We start from the raw sequence: 16,955 nt of genomic DNA on the forward strand, positions 1-16,955 counted from the left end.
TCTTTTTTTCTTTCCCCAGTCATTTCCTCTGAGCGGCTCACTTATTCATGATTTTATTGCTTTTGGATTTAAAAAGTTCTCACTATATTTTCTCAAGAGAGTAGAGTTAATAAAAAAACACCTGCTTGCGCTCTACTCTTTTTCTCCCTAACTTTTCATCTTACCCCCCCCCCCCCACACACAATCTGACCTACGATCCCTTTCCCATTCTCTATTCAACACTTCCTCTTTCTCACTTCCTTTTTTCCTTGTGTTCTACGAGAGGGAGTAGTTCTCTGGTACTTCATCCGTCCAGTGCTAATGTTGTCCCAAGAGACTTGGAGACCCTCTGAGTGACGCTCAGGCTCCCTGCTGTGGGTCTACAGAGTGAGAAACCATCACATCACCATCTAGAGGCTAAAATGAGAAACTACCATGATTTTCTCCAAACTCTACCAACATTTATCAATCAATCTCTCAATACACGGTCACCAACAAAACCAATAGAGCCTAACGAATGGCAACAGAATTTAAAGCTCTAACACAACAGCATTTTATAACAAACCAAAAAGGTTTATATTCCTTAAAGAATGTTTGGTCTTTGGAATCAAACCAGGCGAACAAACATTAAAACATTCTTAAGGTTTACACAAAACACACATCTTCACAATTCCAGAGAACCTGTTGATTATGTTCCATCCAACGTCTTTGTTGCAATTTATTCATTCCTCCTCCTAAAATATTGTTGAGATGAAAAGACACGAACAACATGAACAGATCACCAATCCAAACGTATTTAGAATAAGAGTAGCTTGACTAGCCTATATAATATTATTCAGTTGGTTTGTCAGTTTTAGATTGGTCTGTTAGTTGGTTTTAAAGGGGTTTCTGGTCAAACTGAGAGACCACTGTAATCTAGGTAAAACCAGCAAACCAGATGTTTAAGGTGTTGTTTTGTTTTGTTTTTAACAGGGGCACCCTATCAAATAATTTAACAGGCTATTACATTGCCCCTTTAAATCTTACGTGATTAAACTATTCCCCATGATTTTTCACTTTTTTGAGCGTCAAGGAAGGCCAATGATAGGCCATATTTCATGCAGCTCAGCTTCCTTCCCCTTAATAATGTTCTCACCCAAACAAAGCTGACCTCTGTCCACGTGTGTCTTGCTACACTCCCGAGTGACAGGTCGTAACGCGCCGCGCGGAAATACAATGTAAATAACGGTAGAGTCGCTGGGGGTCCTGGTCCGCGCCGCCCCATAAATACTGTTATAAATACGGTAAATACATCAGTGTATATGGTGCACGTTAAGAAATAGGGGAGATTAACTTTATGAATGGGTTTGTGGGTCACGGATGGTTTGGCGTGTCGTTTCATTTGAGGCGGATTGAGGATGCCTCAGTGCCCTCAGACATTTAACCGTCGGTTACCGGTTCTTTTTCCTCATACGCGCCCTCATAACGGCTCACCTCTGAATTTGGCAGCCGTGGGTCGCGCCCGCCGCAATGGGGTCTCTCTCGCCTTTCTTTCAAAGGGATTTTTTTCTTAATAGTTTTTTCTTCCTCCCATATACCCGCGTTCCTCGCGCTGCCACTTCCGCTATAAAGCCCTTGGCAGGCTGCCACGCGGCCATTAGCACTAGCAAAATAACTGTTAACAATATGGTGCCCAGACACAGCAATTCCGACTCTAAAGTTTAACCAGCCGACATGGTTTGAGTCCAGTGATGCCAGAGGTTACAGCGCGAGGATTAGTAAACAAACGCATTTTACACTTGAGTGCAGTCTCATCTGTGCAATAAGTGCGCAGTTCATTTTTATGGATGCTTCACACCCGAGAGACGAAAAAGAACACATTCGGGTTTTTTTTTAAAGTTTAATATTGCGAAGACGTTTATGAAAAATATTCTGTTCAATGCAATTATAAATACGCCTAAATTTAGTTGTGCAATGCGGAGGAAATTACACAAATGTGTTAACTGCGCGCTGCTGGATAAAGAAAAAGCGCACGCAGTGTTTTTCCTCTGCTTTATATCACAAGGTAGGTTATTATGAGCTGAAAAGGCCCGTTATAGGCACGTGCCATTGTATGAACTCATTCCACACATGCAGTAAGGGTGTTTTAGCTCAATCAAAAACGAAAGTATGTCTGAAATACTCAGTAAATGCAATGGAAATTATATTCTGCATGATAAACATGCCTATACAAATTGGAGAACAATAAATCGTTTTTGTACATCAACTGTATCATTCCAAAAAGTTCAGAGCATTTAAATGATGTTGTATAGCCTACATATTCTGCAGTAGCAATAAAATAATCATCAAATCAGCATAAATGCGTACAAATTCAAAGTACGCTATTGCACATAAATTCATAATCAACATACAAATATTAAAAACCCAACTAATAAGATAATGGTTGAATAAGAGTATTTATTTCCTTAAGGTGATCACGTCTAAATTGATGATGATGATAATAATAGCCTAATAATAACGATGTAACTAGCCGTAATAATAAAGCCACATTAACAGTATAGCCTAACTTGGTCCATAATTCGTTCATGAATGTAAAGAAAGACAACCATAATCCATATCTAGAACGAAAATAATTTAATAAGGCAAAATTAATAAAATGACTTTTATAATAATGCATGCTAATAACAATGTAATAGAAATGGTTTGTTTAAAAAAAAGTGTTGAGGTTTTGTTTTCCATAGGCTGAAAATATCGAACATGTGTTGGCAGCTTCATGCAACCTTTAGATTAAAATGAAACTTGTTACCAGAACATCAGGTGCAGCGCTCCTATTGGTAAACAAACATATTTTGGTAATATTAATAGCCCAAAATGTTACTAAAAATTAGGCTACGATTTTTTCTTGGTTTCTATAGAAATGTAGTGTAGTGCATTTAGGCTACATGGTCAGCCAAGACCGAACATACATGAGGATGGAAGTATAGGAATTTATTAAGGTTGAATATTTCTTCAGAACAAATCATTAGCCTCCATTAACTAAACTAAATGTATATATTTTTATAAATTTAACTAATAACAACAACATTATTATTATTATTATTATTATTATTATTATATAGGCTACGAAACTTCTAATTATATATTTTTTATTCCCGTATACTGGAATATAATGCTGACTTGTAGGGACATTTACTCCTGCAGGCTAAGACAAAAAATATTATCCATATACTTTTTTCGTATCTATAGCCTGTTGTACAGGTCAACATAATAATAGTGATTAAAGCAATCTGGAAATCATCAGGCTATTATCTGTAAGTGATGTGGCATTAAACGAAGAGTGAGTTAAAACGATTGGAGCATGCGAATACGAAAATAATCAACAGTAGCCTATATTAAAATAATAGTTTCCTGTTCGTCTGGTAAATTTATTTTATGCATGCATATTTATTTCATGAATAGCCTATATAGTGCTAAACATTGCTGCTTTAGCACAGACAACTGACATGCAAATTTGTATATTAAACAGTGTAAAGATTAGGTGAAAGTTGCGCGTTTTATAAAGTGATGACTGTCATTTAAGATTTTTTTTAAATTAATGGTATTTTACAATATTATTTTATAATAAATAATATTTTAATAAAATATGTGTGATTTTAAAATAAAAATGCGTTTTGATTTTAAATTCATGTGCATGTCTCTTTTGCAGTAATTTTTCTTGTTCATATTTTTCTTGTTCACAGAAAAGTCAACCCGCATTGTGTATATGCACAATACACAGGCGTGCTCCAAGGGTTCTCACATGCGCGTGGGTCATGAATTCTCCAAATGGCCGTGCAATAATTTGCACGTTCCAAACGGCGGGTATTACGGATCTGGAGCACTGTATATTACACCCACAACATGCTCTAAAAATCACTTGGGTTTAAATAAATCGAATCATCTAAAAGCAAGATAACTTACGCGACTTGGCCTATAAGTTTGGTGGGAGGAAGGAAACTAAAAAAATATCGGTAAAATGTTCAAGACAAATTGATTTGGTCAAGTAGGCTACATTATTTTTCAAAAACTCTTTTTTTTAACCATATGAAATCTTTTCCCCCCGATTTCATTATATAGAAATAATAATAATAATAGTAAAAACAAGAAGCCTATCGAAAATACATCATTAATCATAATGCTCAGCCTTGTGTTTATTTAAAGAAAAAAACCTTCTCTATATCTGAAGGCTATTCAAAATTGCCTTGTAAATTTGTCTAATTTATATTTAAACGTACTGTAGGCTATTCAAATCAATGCAAATACTACTTGTTGTATTGTATTTTGCAATCAGACGTTTTAAAAAATATCCCATAATAATAATAATAGAGTTATATAAAATTAGCAATCATGGTATTTGTTTTGGGGATTTATAGTAGGCTACCAGGAAATTGTGTCTCGTAGGAAAAATGAGTGATTCTTGGGGACTTATATTTAGAAAGTGTAGACTGCAGGTCTCATGTCAGGTTAGTTTGACATGTCTTATTACTGGGCCTCACGCAGATACAGGCGTAGATTTGGTAATAATTCCACACGATTGGCTCACGAGGGCTAGTGGGGAGGTAATGCGGAAGCATGTGGAGCATGTGCAGCCACAGTGTGAAAATGATCGCAATGCCGCGAGCATGACTGGAGCCCAGTGAGCGAGAGATGATTCATTCAGCCAGGCAGCTTTACCACACGTGGGCGGAGCGTTCTAAACGCTGCGCGCCTATTGGCAGAAACCACCGGTGATTGACGTGAGGCAGCCCCGCCCATCTTCTGCCCTTGTTATTGGCACTTTAACGAATCCCGTCCACTGCCTCGGTGTCTGTGCGCGTTGACAGACCGATGAGACTGTTTTAAATAGGCTGTCGCTTCGTTTTCAGCGTCTTTATCACATCGCCCGTGGTAATTAGCTACTGAAGCGGACTACTCTGACTCGAGGAATGCTAGATTAAGTGCTGTTGCAAATGCACTTCTCGTGAACTTCTTTCTCGGCCAATCTGTCTTCTTGGTTTGTTACCATGGCTGAGAAAAGATGGTCCCCGTGTACTATGAGCCTCAAAGCGCACGCATTCTCGGTGGAAGCGCTTATTGGCACGGAGAAAAAAAGAAAGCTGGAGGAGGACAACGAGAACTGTTTTGAGGAAGTAAACGAAGAGTCGAACCTGACAGAAAGCCCGCAAACCCGGACTGGGAGAACTTGTCCAAGCACCAGGAGTTGCGAGACAGACTGCGCAAGCGACGAATCCCGTAAGTAGCCTCCTGGAGTTCTGACTCAAAAGGTTAGAAATATAGTTAGGCTATGCGTGACACGTACGCGAAACAAACCACAAATATAGCCTAATACAATTTTATATTTGTAATTCTCTCGGCTGAAAAGTCACACTGTACGAAGAAAATATACCCGATGTTATTCTGTTTCCTTTATGTTATCCAGTATATTTCTGAAAATTATATCTGGCTTCTAAATAAATACTAACCAATAATTATCATTAAAGAATAGAGTCCTCTAACTAACAAAATCTTGTAAAATATCAATAAAATCTCAGGTAATAATGCCTCTGTAATTTAGAGATGTAATGGAGTGAAGTCAGGATGACAAAAAGACGAAAAATACAGTGTATAAACACAAAATATGAGTCTCATAAATATAGGCACTAAGAGAGTGACTAATCTATTCTGTGTTTATGAGTTTGGCCACAATCATAAACACTCAAATTAACTTGCCTTCACAAAAGCCTACATAGGCCTACTCGGAAAAAAAAAGGAAAAAAAAGAAAGAAAGAAAGTTATACAAGTCGATTCACTTTTTTGATGTCTCTTAGAATTTTTTTTTTAAGTAAACAAATGCAATTCTTGTAATTCGTCACAAATGCACTAGGCTACTTAAATGTATCTTAATAATTCCATGACTGATTATGGCGCCAAACAAAATAATTGATAAAAAAAAAACTGCAGTTATATAATCGCATTGTAATGTTTAACAGATATAATATGAAAAGTAAAAAGTCTATAAATATATGCAATTTCCAAGAAGAAAATACGAGTCAGAAAACCATCTCAAATTCTTTTGCATGCCACTTCAAAACTCGTTATTGCAACAATACTTTGCATTAAAAGTTTTCTGCAGACTGTTAAAATATACAATAATTAAAACCACTGTTTCTGTCTTTCTCAGCGGAGTCTGAGGACGTGTTGTTGGATAGCCCACAACCTGCATCCCAAAGCTCGCAGGCCCTCGTTCAATCAGGCACGAGCTCCGGAGAGGAGATGCGCGTGGACCTGCAGGGCTCAGATTTATGGAAGCGATTTCACGAGATAGGAACTGAAATGATCATCACCAAAGCCGGCAGGTGCATCACACAAAACATGCTGTACAATTTAACAATTAGCAATATAAAAACACTGTTTTATATTCTTAGTAAAATACGCTATATTTGAAAATGGTAATGTAAAGACACTGTTTTATAGTAAAATATATGGTACGTTTTTTAATTGAATTAGTCCTAATTAAATACTATAGTCTTCTGAAAGATGTAAGATGTAAATGTTACTTTCAGATACATGTAACTGAATACTGAATTCAACGAAGAATTAGGGCAAAAATGTCCCTAAAAGTGCCCAAATATTTAGTATTACAGCGTTTATATGCGCCTATATTTTTAGTACATTTTTAGTACTTTTTTATTTAGAACTGATTTTGTTTTTTTTTTGCATTACTTACAGCAACGTTTGAATTCTGATGTTGATTCATGTGGAAATGTATTTATTCACTGACAATATGCTATATTTAAATTAACCACAACTATAATTATTAAATAGATTTTTTTGTTTTTAAGAAAAGAAAAAGGTAGGCTATTTGACGTAAACGTACAACGTGCTTTTTTTTTTTGGAAAAATAGCCTACTAACATACAATGTCATTTTATCCCAGGCGAATGTTTCCCGCGATGAGAGTTAAGATTGCGGGGCTGGATCCTCATCAACAGTATTATATAGCTATGGATATAGTTCCTGTCGACAACAAACGGTACAGGTGAGCAATTCACGAAATTTGTCTTCCCAACTGCAGGGGAAGCCTATTGTAGTCTACTGTAGACAAACGATTAAAACAGTCTAAAATGTGCAAACATAATATTGAACATTTTGAACTAACGGTCTCCACAAATGGCACTCCCGGCCTTTGTTGACATGTTCAGTCCGGCCTTTTGCGATGCCCTTTTGGGAGCTTGACCTGCTGGACCTGAAGGTCATGAGACAACTGCAGTCCAAACAAATTCATAACGCGTTAGTTTATAGCGAGCTGCTCTGTGTATCTGAACATTTTTGTACAGCTGTAAAAGACACAGTACACGGATTAGAAGGGTTCTAAATCACCAGTTAAAGTTTAAACCCTGCATGTTGGGGGAGTCTTTTTTTTTGTTACATATGTATTTCAGCAGATTTTTCGAACAATGTTTTCGAAACCACAAACTTATAAATTCAAAAAGTCTGCTAAATCAAAGTTCGCGTTTGGAAGTAAGCATAGCAGTGCTTTTAGTTCATTACCGGTCTACAAAATATAACTGCTATCATTATATTATTATTATTTGCACAGAACACATAGGCTACGTCACATCAAACCTGTTTTGTTTTATAGATCGTTAAGGTCGTAGTGCTAGACCTCTATAGGGTAACTACAAGACATTTGCGTTGCGCGCAACGAAAAACAAGAAAATTACTGAAAAATAAATGACTGACAGAAATTGCTTTGAAACGCCGAGCCGTGTATAATATTATATCAAATTCATATTTTGTCAAATTCACAGTATGTGCCACTGACTCGTCTTTTTTTCCATTCTAAGGTACGTGTACCACAGCTCGAAGTGGATGGTAGCGGGTAACGCCGACTCTCCTGTCCCCCCGCGCGTCTACATTCATCCTGATTCGCCTGCTTCCGGTGAGACGTGGATGCGCCAAGTTATAAGCTTCGACAAACTCAAACTGACCAATAACGAGCTCGACGACCAAGGCCATGTGAGTGAATCTTTTGTTATTTATATCCAAGAGGAATTTCCTGAATATAGATGTTTTTTGTAAAGCTGAATAAGAAAAAAATGCACATTTCTTCTATGTTGGGCCCAAGAGGAAACCTGTAAACATGAAGGTTTGATGAGTTAGTGAAGCAGAGCTTCAGAATTTCCTTCTGTGATCCTGAAATAAATTAGATGTTATAATTAGACCACTCTTTTCATGCACCCCATACACACATGCTAGCCATTGTCGCCCGGTGTGCATTTTGTTTTGCTGTATTATTTTAAAGGTCTAAACATGTTGTAATGTGGAGGGTTGTAAACAAACTCAATTGAAAGCATCCCCAGGGCGAGGCAGTTAAAGGCCTGTTTGGCCTTTGAAAATGGAGGCATGTGTGTTTTTATTGAGGTAGAAAACTGCTTTGGTAATTCCTCCGTTTCCCACTCTAAACACGGATGCGCGATGTAATGTTTTCCAGATCATTCTGCACTCTATGCACAAGTACCAGCCCCGTGTCCACGTCATCCGTAAGGAGTGCGGTGAAGAACTCTCACCCGTTAAGGCGGTTCCCACTGGGGACGGTGTCAAAGCCTTTTCCTTCCCTGAAACGGTCTTCACGACAGTGACTGCATACCAGAACCAACAGGTAATTGATACCACATCATGCTATAACTGTCCAATGCACAACTTGATAACACAAATCATAAAAGCTGTTACTAAGGGTCACATTAATTCCTGAAATGAAGAGGACATCGTAAGGCTCAGTGCCTTTTCTTTTTATTAGATTGCATTATCACGGCTTGATTTTCATAAAACAAATAAACATGTAGGAAAGCCATGTCTGCCACAACAACAAAAAAAACTATTTATTTTTGTAAGTCCAAGCCAGACAAAATGTTAAATGTACATCATCTTAACACTGCAAAAACAACAAAAAAGAAAGCACAACAGAAGCAAGCATCAACAATATAAACTATTTTATCATTTTGTTACTAGTAATTAGCCCAAATAAAAAAAATCAACACAAAATCTGGACTCTGTACTAGCCTTTATTATTTTGAAAAAATTAGTTTTTGCCTCGGGTATACAGTACTATCCTCATTATGCTGCTCACAGAAAATGTTTAAAGCGAAGATATTCTATTGTGACAATAACAGTTAATTTTATAATACACCCAATTGCAGAACTCTCTTATTTAGATGACACTGCTAAGAAAAATGACCTAATTTGCAAGATGTTTAATTGAAATAATTACACAAATTGCCTAAAGGAGTTGGAAGTTGAAGGGCTCTTGTTCTCTGCATTCATAGATCAAAGCCTCTATGAGACTGAAGGAATGAGCAGCACCCCATAAAGGGCAATTTATTTATAAGGGCACAGTTACATAAGTGTTTATTTAAGCATAAGCATCGACTTCAGAAGCAATGTATTGATAAATTGCAACACAGAAAAAAAAGAAGTCCTTTAGAAATATTATTTTTTGATATTTTTCATTGCAGTTTAACTTTGTTTTGATTTGCTAAAACAGATTAATACCAGAGCATGTTTCAGATAAGTTAGAGCTCAAAATCTTATCATCATTTGCATGTTAACTGCCAAGTTTTAGAAATGATGTCATCCATTTGTCTGAGCTTATAAAAACACAACACACATGCTCTCTCACACACATACGGAAGCAAAAAGCTTATAAAATAAACCCACACACATTGCATTGTGGGATAAGGGTCACTGGTGCTAGGTCAGGGAATTTGACATTACAGGCTTTGGGTCAATAAGGAGAATGTGTTTTGTGTGTGGATCTTTTACAGATAACAAGACTGAAGATCGACAGGAACCCATTTGCAAAAGGATTCAGAGACTCAGGAAGAAATAGGTAAATTTACATTTAGCAGACGCTTTTATCCAAAGCAACTTACATTGAATTCAAGTTACAGTTTTTACATTTTATCAGCTCTTGCTTTCCCTGGGAATCGAACCCATGACCTTGGCGTTGCTAGTGCCATGCTCTACTATTTGAGCTAGAAATATAGTAAATTATATGTACAGGTCTCTGTTAGATCAGTAACTACACTAATACTAGAAAACTGAGGGAAAATGTCTTCCAAGGTTTTTAAATACATTTTTATTGATGTCATCACAGCTGAGTCAAACCCATCTAGCACAGAACAGATCATAGTCTTAGTCTAAATTTGGACAGCGTTTGTAGTTTCTGCTCTTTTCTGTAAGGCAGTACAGAAATGACACTTCATTACACTTATTTTTTACAGGCAACAAAACGTTTTTGTTTTTATTCAACTTCTCTTCTGACATCAGTATAAAGTTATTTCTATCAAACCATATTAAAGGATTATCAGATAATTGGTTATCCAAAGGGAAAAGTCTTCTTTCAGCCAAACTTAAAGATTCCAGCAAAGCCCAGACAAAATAAACATAAAAACAGCGTCACATTAAAAGCCATTACACAAAAATAAATGTATAAATGAAAATACACAGCACAATAAAAATAATCTCCATCTTCACATAAAACGAGAGAAATAATAAACGCGCAAACAGGAAGTGGAAGCTGTGCAGAAAGAAGGCTTGTGCGACGCTGACTCGCAAGCTCAGTGGGGAAGTTTCACTCTGCTCATTAGGTTTTAAACAAGAGCATTTTTAACACCCCGCTGAATCACACCAGACCACATACATCCACTTTTCCTCCAGGTCTCACAGAGCACTTAGATCGAGCCCCGTGGCTCAGTGTCACAGGAAAAGTTAAGCAGTTTGCTAAACAAACTCGGCCACTTGATAGCTCAAGTGGTGTGGCTGATAAAACTGGGGCCGAAACAAGTTGAGGCATCTTGTGTGAATTATCGCCTGAGTGGTACTGCGGAGGGGGTGGGGTAACGTCCACGCTAACAAGGCGCACCGAGCACCACCATTACTTCCAGAAAAAGCAAGAAAATACCCCCCTCTCTCTCCCTTTTTCTTTCTCTCTCCTCGTAAAGCTTTAACTGTGGCTTCCTGCACTCTATGTCTGATCCCACCGATAAAGCTATGTGAAAATAATTATAGCCTTGCCATCGCACACAGCAACACACACGCTTTATGTTCTTCATTACCTGCTCTGTTTTACTGCTCAAATACACACTGATAAGAAAGGGCCTTGCACTAAGACGGCTGGCAGGACTGAACACACCGTCGGAAAGTTAAGCCAGTTCCAGAACTTTTCTGCTTTGCTGACTGAGAGCTTTACTAAATCACTTTCGCCTTTGTATTTGTAAGCATATTGAGCATTCTCATTTATATTTAATCAGAATGCTTGTGTGTTTTAGGATGGGACTAGAGGCTCTGGTTGAGTCGTATGCATTCTGGCGGCCCTCACTGAGAACTCTGACATTTGAAGACATCCCTGGAATCACTAAACAAGGTACCATATGTAAGTATGTATTTGTGTGTGTGTGTGTTTCCCTGCTTTAATATGTCATTGCATAATGGGTTTCTTAAGTATTTGTTATGAATTAAGGTGCATCACATTAGTGAAATTGCAGAGAAAATTTGCAACCAAAAAGATCTGTTGTCTTTTCTCAATAACATAGAGATGTAAGAAGCACTGCTCACAACAAGCAGGTTTTTGTTACTCAATGACGAAAATTCATGTGACCGATTTGAAAAGGAGCGAAACTTGTTTGAGGGATTTTTTCGTTCTCATGCAAAACTTCTGATCGCACAGATTCCTATAGGAAATGCAAGTGAAAATTTTGCAGAGCAACGGTAAATGTGACCGCGTTCTTTGGAATAACTTATACAAAAGAGTTGTGCATCCTCAGGGGGATAGTTAACCCTTTAACCCGCCTTTTTGTGGAAGCTATATAAATTAGGAAAGATTTTTCATTTTTGGGTGAATTATTTCTGAAAAATTTGAGAATGCCTTTTACATTCAAATTCAACTCCTGAAATAAGATGCAGAATTGCAATTTGAATTTGAATGCATGGAAGCAGAATTAAAGAATTCAAAGAAAATAATATAACTACAATTTGAAATTTGAAATATGAAATTAAGCCAATTCTTCAAGTATAATTTTTTATTAGGAAACTGAGGCAATCTTTTAAAAAATTGGTGAATAAATTAGATTTTATGTTTACTATAGACCCTATGTATCTCCAAATGTTTTCAGCATGTGGCCAATTTGCGTTCGTTGTCTTCTGTCTTCTGTTTGCTTTTCCATTGCGTGAAGGTATAAATAGAAGTCGTACAAATTTATGAATGAGCTGCTCATTTTAAAATGACATTTCTATGACATCTGGTTCGAACATTACAATGCATATGATAACTTTTGTTAACTCTACAATAAGTAAATCCACTTTACCAGCTAATTACTTTTCAGCATTGATACTATAGAGCCACTGCAAAAACAGAAGTTCCAAGAATTTTTTTTTTTTAAATGTTTCTCTGACGCATAAGATCTATAGTTTATTTTTTATGTGAATGTGTTGTATTAATCACATGTATGGCTGCTCACAGGTGCAGCTGGCTCTCACGGTGTTGTTGGGTCTTCAGGACACACACATCTGCTGTCCTCGTCCTCATGCTCTTCCCCTGCATTCCACCTGGGTTCTGGGGCGGGGCCAGTGTGTGATTACTCCACCTGCAGTCGAACAAGCCACCCACTCCATCGCTACGCCCCTCCCCTCTCCGCAGACTCCTACAGTCGATTGGCCAGCCCAGCAGCAGATGCGTTCTCCACTACTCGGAGCTCCACGTATGCGAGCGGGACCGAAGGTGAAGCATTCTCGTGCACACAGACTGGCTTGCCAATCCAGATCCACAGCATGCCAAGCACAACCTCCCAGCTGCAGTACCTAATGCCCAGCCACACCCATAATACGTTTTCCACCAATCAGAGCACACAGGGATCCTATAACGGGTTCCGCCTGCACAATCCGTATGGTCTGTATGGTTACAACTTCTCCACTTCTCCCCGCCTGGCCACCAGCTCTGAGAAGGCAGCAGCTACGCAAACGTCATTCCTTGGCTCCTCCCCTAGCGGGACGCTGACGGACAGGCAGGTTCTATCCACTGTGGACAGTCTGCACATGCTCAGTAGTAGTCAACAGAATCTTTTTGACTCACGGACTTTGGGGATGACCACCTCCACCTCCCAGGTAACAGCCCACATGGCCTGACCTGCATCCCAAAAACTTTGTCGGAATTCAAACTCAGCTAAGAATGTTTTCTTTGAGTATAATCTAGATTTTGGGACTAGTCGTCACTCTCGCAAGAGTTGAGAGAAGGACATACTGCGATGAAAAGCAAAGGAGACAAATCAAAATGTAAAGAACTAAGAGAAATCTGCAATATCATTTATGTTTTGTGTAAATGACAGCTGAAGATCACATTGAGGATATTTTTAATAGGCTTTATATCTTAAAAATCATTCTGATGAAGCGGCACAGACCATTATTGGACACCAGGGTACGGAAATGCCTGAAGAATCACGTGAGAAACCCAGAAAACACTTTACAGACAGTTTCACGGCATAAAAGGGCATCAACCATCAGATCTCATCAAGGTTCAATGAGACCCATGTACTGCTGGTAGAAGTGTAAGGAGTTTAACAGATGACTTTTGTGAGGCTGGACTCAGCGTCTTATAGACAATGAAACAGAGTTTGCCACTTAAAAGTGAGCAGACTGAAAAAAAATCAGGAAGTGATGTCACAAACAGTGACACAGTTTGACATGTCACTCTGGGCCAACTTTTGTGCGGAGGTTTTCAGCACAGCCAATCAGCATCTATGGCAGGTAATGCATTTTAAACTGAAACTGGACTAGGAAAAAGGAAATGTGGCCTAGTGTTTACAAATTCTCTCCAAGTCGAAGGGTTTTGGTCTGGATCAGCACTGCTGTCTGAGTCTTGGAACAGACAGGGCTGAATGAAATCTGATCCGAGATGATGATTCTCACACTTTATAAATACAACCATTGGCATTCTTCAGAAGGATTATAGTCCTGCCACGAGATACATGCTGATTCCAGGTCAGCTGTGTCGCTCTCAATCCAAGGACTGGAAAGAATGCTTTTCCTTTGTGGATATGTTAGCTTTTGCTAATTTACTTACTAAATGTAATTTTTCACAAAAATGGAGAATATGAATATTATTGATACTGTGTAAAGATTTCACTTGCACTTACGGCAATTTTAAATACTTGCTTTTTAATATTCAGGCTTTTTTGCCAGAGTGGCCACAATAGACACTTCCTCCATGTTTGACTCTTGTTGGCCTGAAAATTTGAAAACCCTTTGAGCCAAATAAAAATATATCCATATGCTAAAGGATTATCGTGGAGTGTGTGGCTGTGTGTTTCAGCATCAGATGCTTCTCTTGGGGTCAGGCAAAGTTCTGAATGCCTAACAAATGAAAAATACCACCAGGGGCTCCAGGAGGGGTGCACACACACAAACAAAATGCATTCATGCACACAAAGACATCATGTTTGAACTTGCAACCTTACATTTAAACTAAAAAAAGTGAACTTTTGTCACTGAGAGATCATACATGTCAACATTTTTCTGTTTATGCAAAATGGTAAACAAGTGCGACATTACACACACCATCTTCATGTACTTGTAATGTGGTAAGGTTTAGGTTTAGAATGTATGTGCGCATCTTAAGGAGGTTATGAACACTACTAATTTTCAACATCTAATATGCAGTACTATAAATATAAAAATAAATTAAGGGGAATTAAAACAGGTAGTGTATCAATTTTGGCTTATTTTTTAAACTAGGAATTGGTACTAGCAGTCTACTGTTGTAACACATGCTGTTGCTGGTAAGACGGGGTCAGTCTTCAGAACCGGAACCAGTGAGACACCTGTTATGGACTGAAGGTGATGGACAAACAGCATATGCAGAGAGAGAGAAGGTTGTTGGGTGCTTTTTTATTTTAGAACTGAGGAATGGTTGGCTTGCTGTATCTCACTAACAGGTGACAGCCCCCCTGTGCTTGGCAACCCTTACATACACCCATGCCCTTATGCACACACCTCACATTACTGGCTCATTATCAGTAAACCTGAGGACATTAACACTCTGAGGCCAGTAAAGAGCAGTGTATGTAAAATGCATACTTAAATTTTAAGGTGTGTTTTTTAAATTGACTCTGCATATACAAACAAACTCAAATACATTCACACAAACACAGTTTAGATATAAATAGATCGATATATACACATACATACAGAGAATAATTATTTACATACACACACAGAGATACACATGTAGATTAATGGGAGTAATAATTCAAATAAGCAATTAATAATACAATTCCAAAAGCTTGTTTTTTTTTTGCCCATAATGATTTTCATATCCAGCAATAAAGTGTAATTCAATTCAACTACAGATGCTTTTTAGATTGACTGGCTAGCATGTCTTGTGTACTGGTTACCACTGTTCTGCCAGGGCTCTCTTTTCCTGTCAGTGTGTTGGCATACGGGATCATCTTTCAGTCCCTCAGTGCCTGGCACCATCATTTCTCTACACAGCCAACACTGTGTTGCAATTTCACACTCCTGAGTTTGTCTCACAGACGTTAATTATGCACTTCTAGTGGATTTTTATTGATTGTACAATCTATCTTTCGTACATTTACATCTGTTCAACATTCTAAGTACAGAGAGTTACCGAAAATTACGTCAGCTTAAGTCATTAAGACCCCAAAACAACCTAGAAAGGGCAGAACATTACATTCGACCATTCACACAAATCATGAATAATTCATTCTTGTTTAACAGCTCCTCATACGTCCATTATGGTTTGGGAAGAAAGCATGCCTTATTTCCATCTGTGCAACTCGGCCACATCACATAACCATGCACTGTTACATATATTCATCCGTGTGTCTCCTGGTACATTACCAAACTTATGACATTCAACTTCAATACCCACTATTAGCATGCTTATGGTTCACTTTAGTGAGACGCCTTGTGTTCTGCATTGCATATGACTAATACAAACTCTAGATACTAGATGATATTTTAGAAATCCATGTCTTTTGCTCTATAATGTGGTCAAGCACTCGTGACACATCATAAAAACGTTTTCTGCTAAGTGGTAAGTACACAGGCAATTACCCATAAACTTTCAGAATATTCTCCTTGAAGTGTGCTGAAAAAATGTCTATAATTTCAACATTAAAAAGCTGTAAAAATGCTATACTAAAAACCTGTGGTAACACTTTTATGGTGTCCTTGTTACACGTTACATGTACGTACTATTATAATAACAATAAATTATGCATAATTATATGCCAATTACCCTAAACCAAATCCTAACCCTAACCATATAGTACATGTAGTTAATGAATATTACTTAGTAGTACTTAAATGTATAATTACACTATAACAAGAACACCTTAAAATAAAGTGTAAACAAACTTTTGTCAATTGGTAAAAAGCAAGTTACTGTAATAGACCTAATAGGGCATTATGAGAATTTTGCAGTAAAATACTGATAAATGTTCAGACTTTGAAGTTAAAAAAGTCATCATATAATTTTCAGTGAAAAAATCCCAGAATGACCTATATTAGGCTTTACATTTGAAGCTATTTAAACAATTACGTTTCATGTTAGTTTGTGCTATCAGTTATGTACAAGGGTTTTAGCTTATGTTGTTTATTTAATGTTTATTGCATTATTTTAATGTCACATGTGTTACCATGATGATGTTTTGTGTTAGTGTGCATGGCACTGTGCATCTTTTATATAATAGTATTTACGTCAGCTTGTGGAAAAGTTACGGCAATTATGAACTTGTGGTATAGTATAATATTAACATTATATCAGTTGAGGAAATTTAAGTTCAGTCCTGTAAAACCTACAATTTTGCTACCATATTTTTACAGTAAAGTTCTGGCAACCACAGCTGCCTTTTTTCAAGGATATACTTTTATACCGAATGAAGAGGAAACATAAAACTAATA

At 37.6% G+C, this 16,955-nt stretch overlaps 1 protein-coding gene across 2 annotated transcripts; it reads left to right on the top strand.

Annotated features, from left to right (window-relative positions):
- Window positions 1–4,791: 4,791 nt before the first annotated feature.
- Window positions 4,792–14,310, top strand: LOC306860096 (T-box transcription factor TBX18-like). Of its 2 annotated transcripts, none has more exons than XM_079401626.1 (8): window positions 4,792–5,229; window positions 6,158–6,332; window positions 6,913–7,014; window positions 7,823–7,994; window positions 8,470–8,637; window positions 9,800–9,864; window positions 11,306–11,400; window positions 12,496–14,310. In XM_079401626.1, exons 1-8 carry the CDS (start codon window positions 5,001–5,003, stop codon window positions 13,155–13,157), a joined length of 1,668 nt encoding a protein of 555 aa, XP_079257752.1. In that variant the 5' UTR covers window positions 4,792–5,000; the 3' UTR covers window positions 13,158–14,310. The 2 variants fall into 2 exon arrangements, with proteins under 2 accessions (XP_079257752.1, XP_079257751.1); XM_079401625.1 differs by having other exon boundaries at window positions 11,306–11,409; window positions 12,496–14,304.
- The last annotated feature ends 2,645 nt before the right edge of the window (window positions 14,311–16,955 follow it).

Source organism: Barbus barbus (genome assembly GCF_936440315.1).
Source record: "Barbus barbus genome assembly, chromosome: 40".
Taxonomy (NCBI): domain Eukaryota; kingdom Metazoa; phylum Chordata; class Actinopteri; order Cypriniformes; family Cyprinidae; genus Barbus; species Barbus barbus.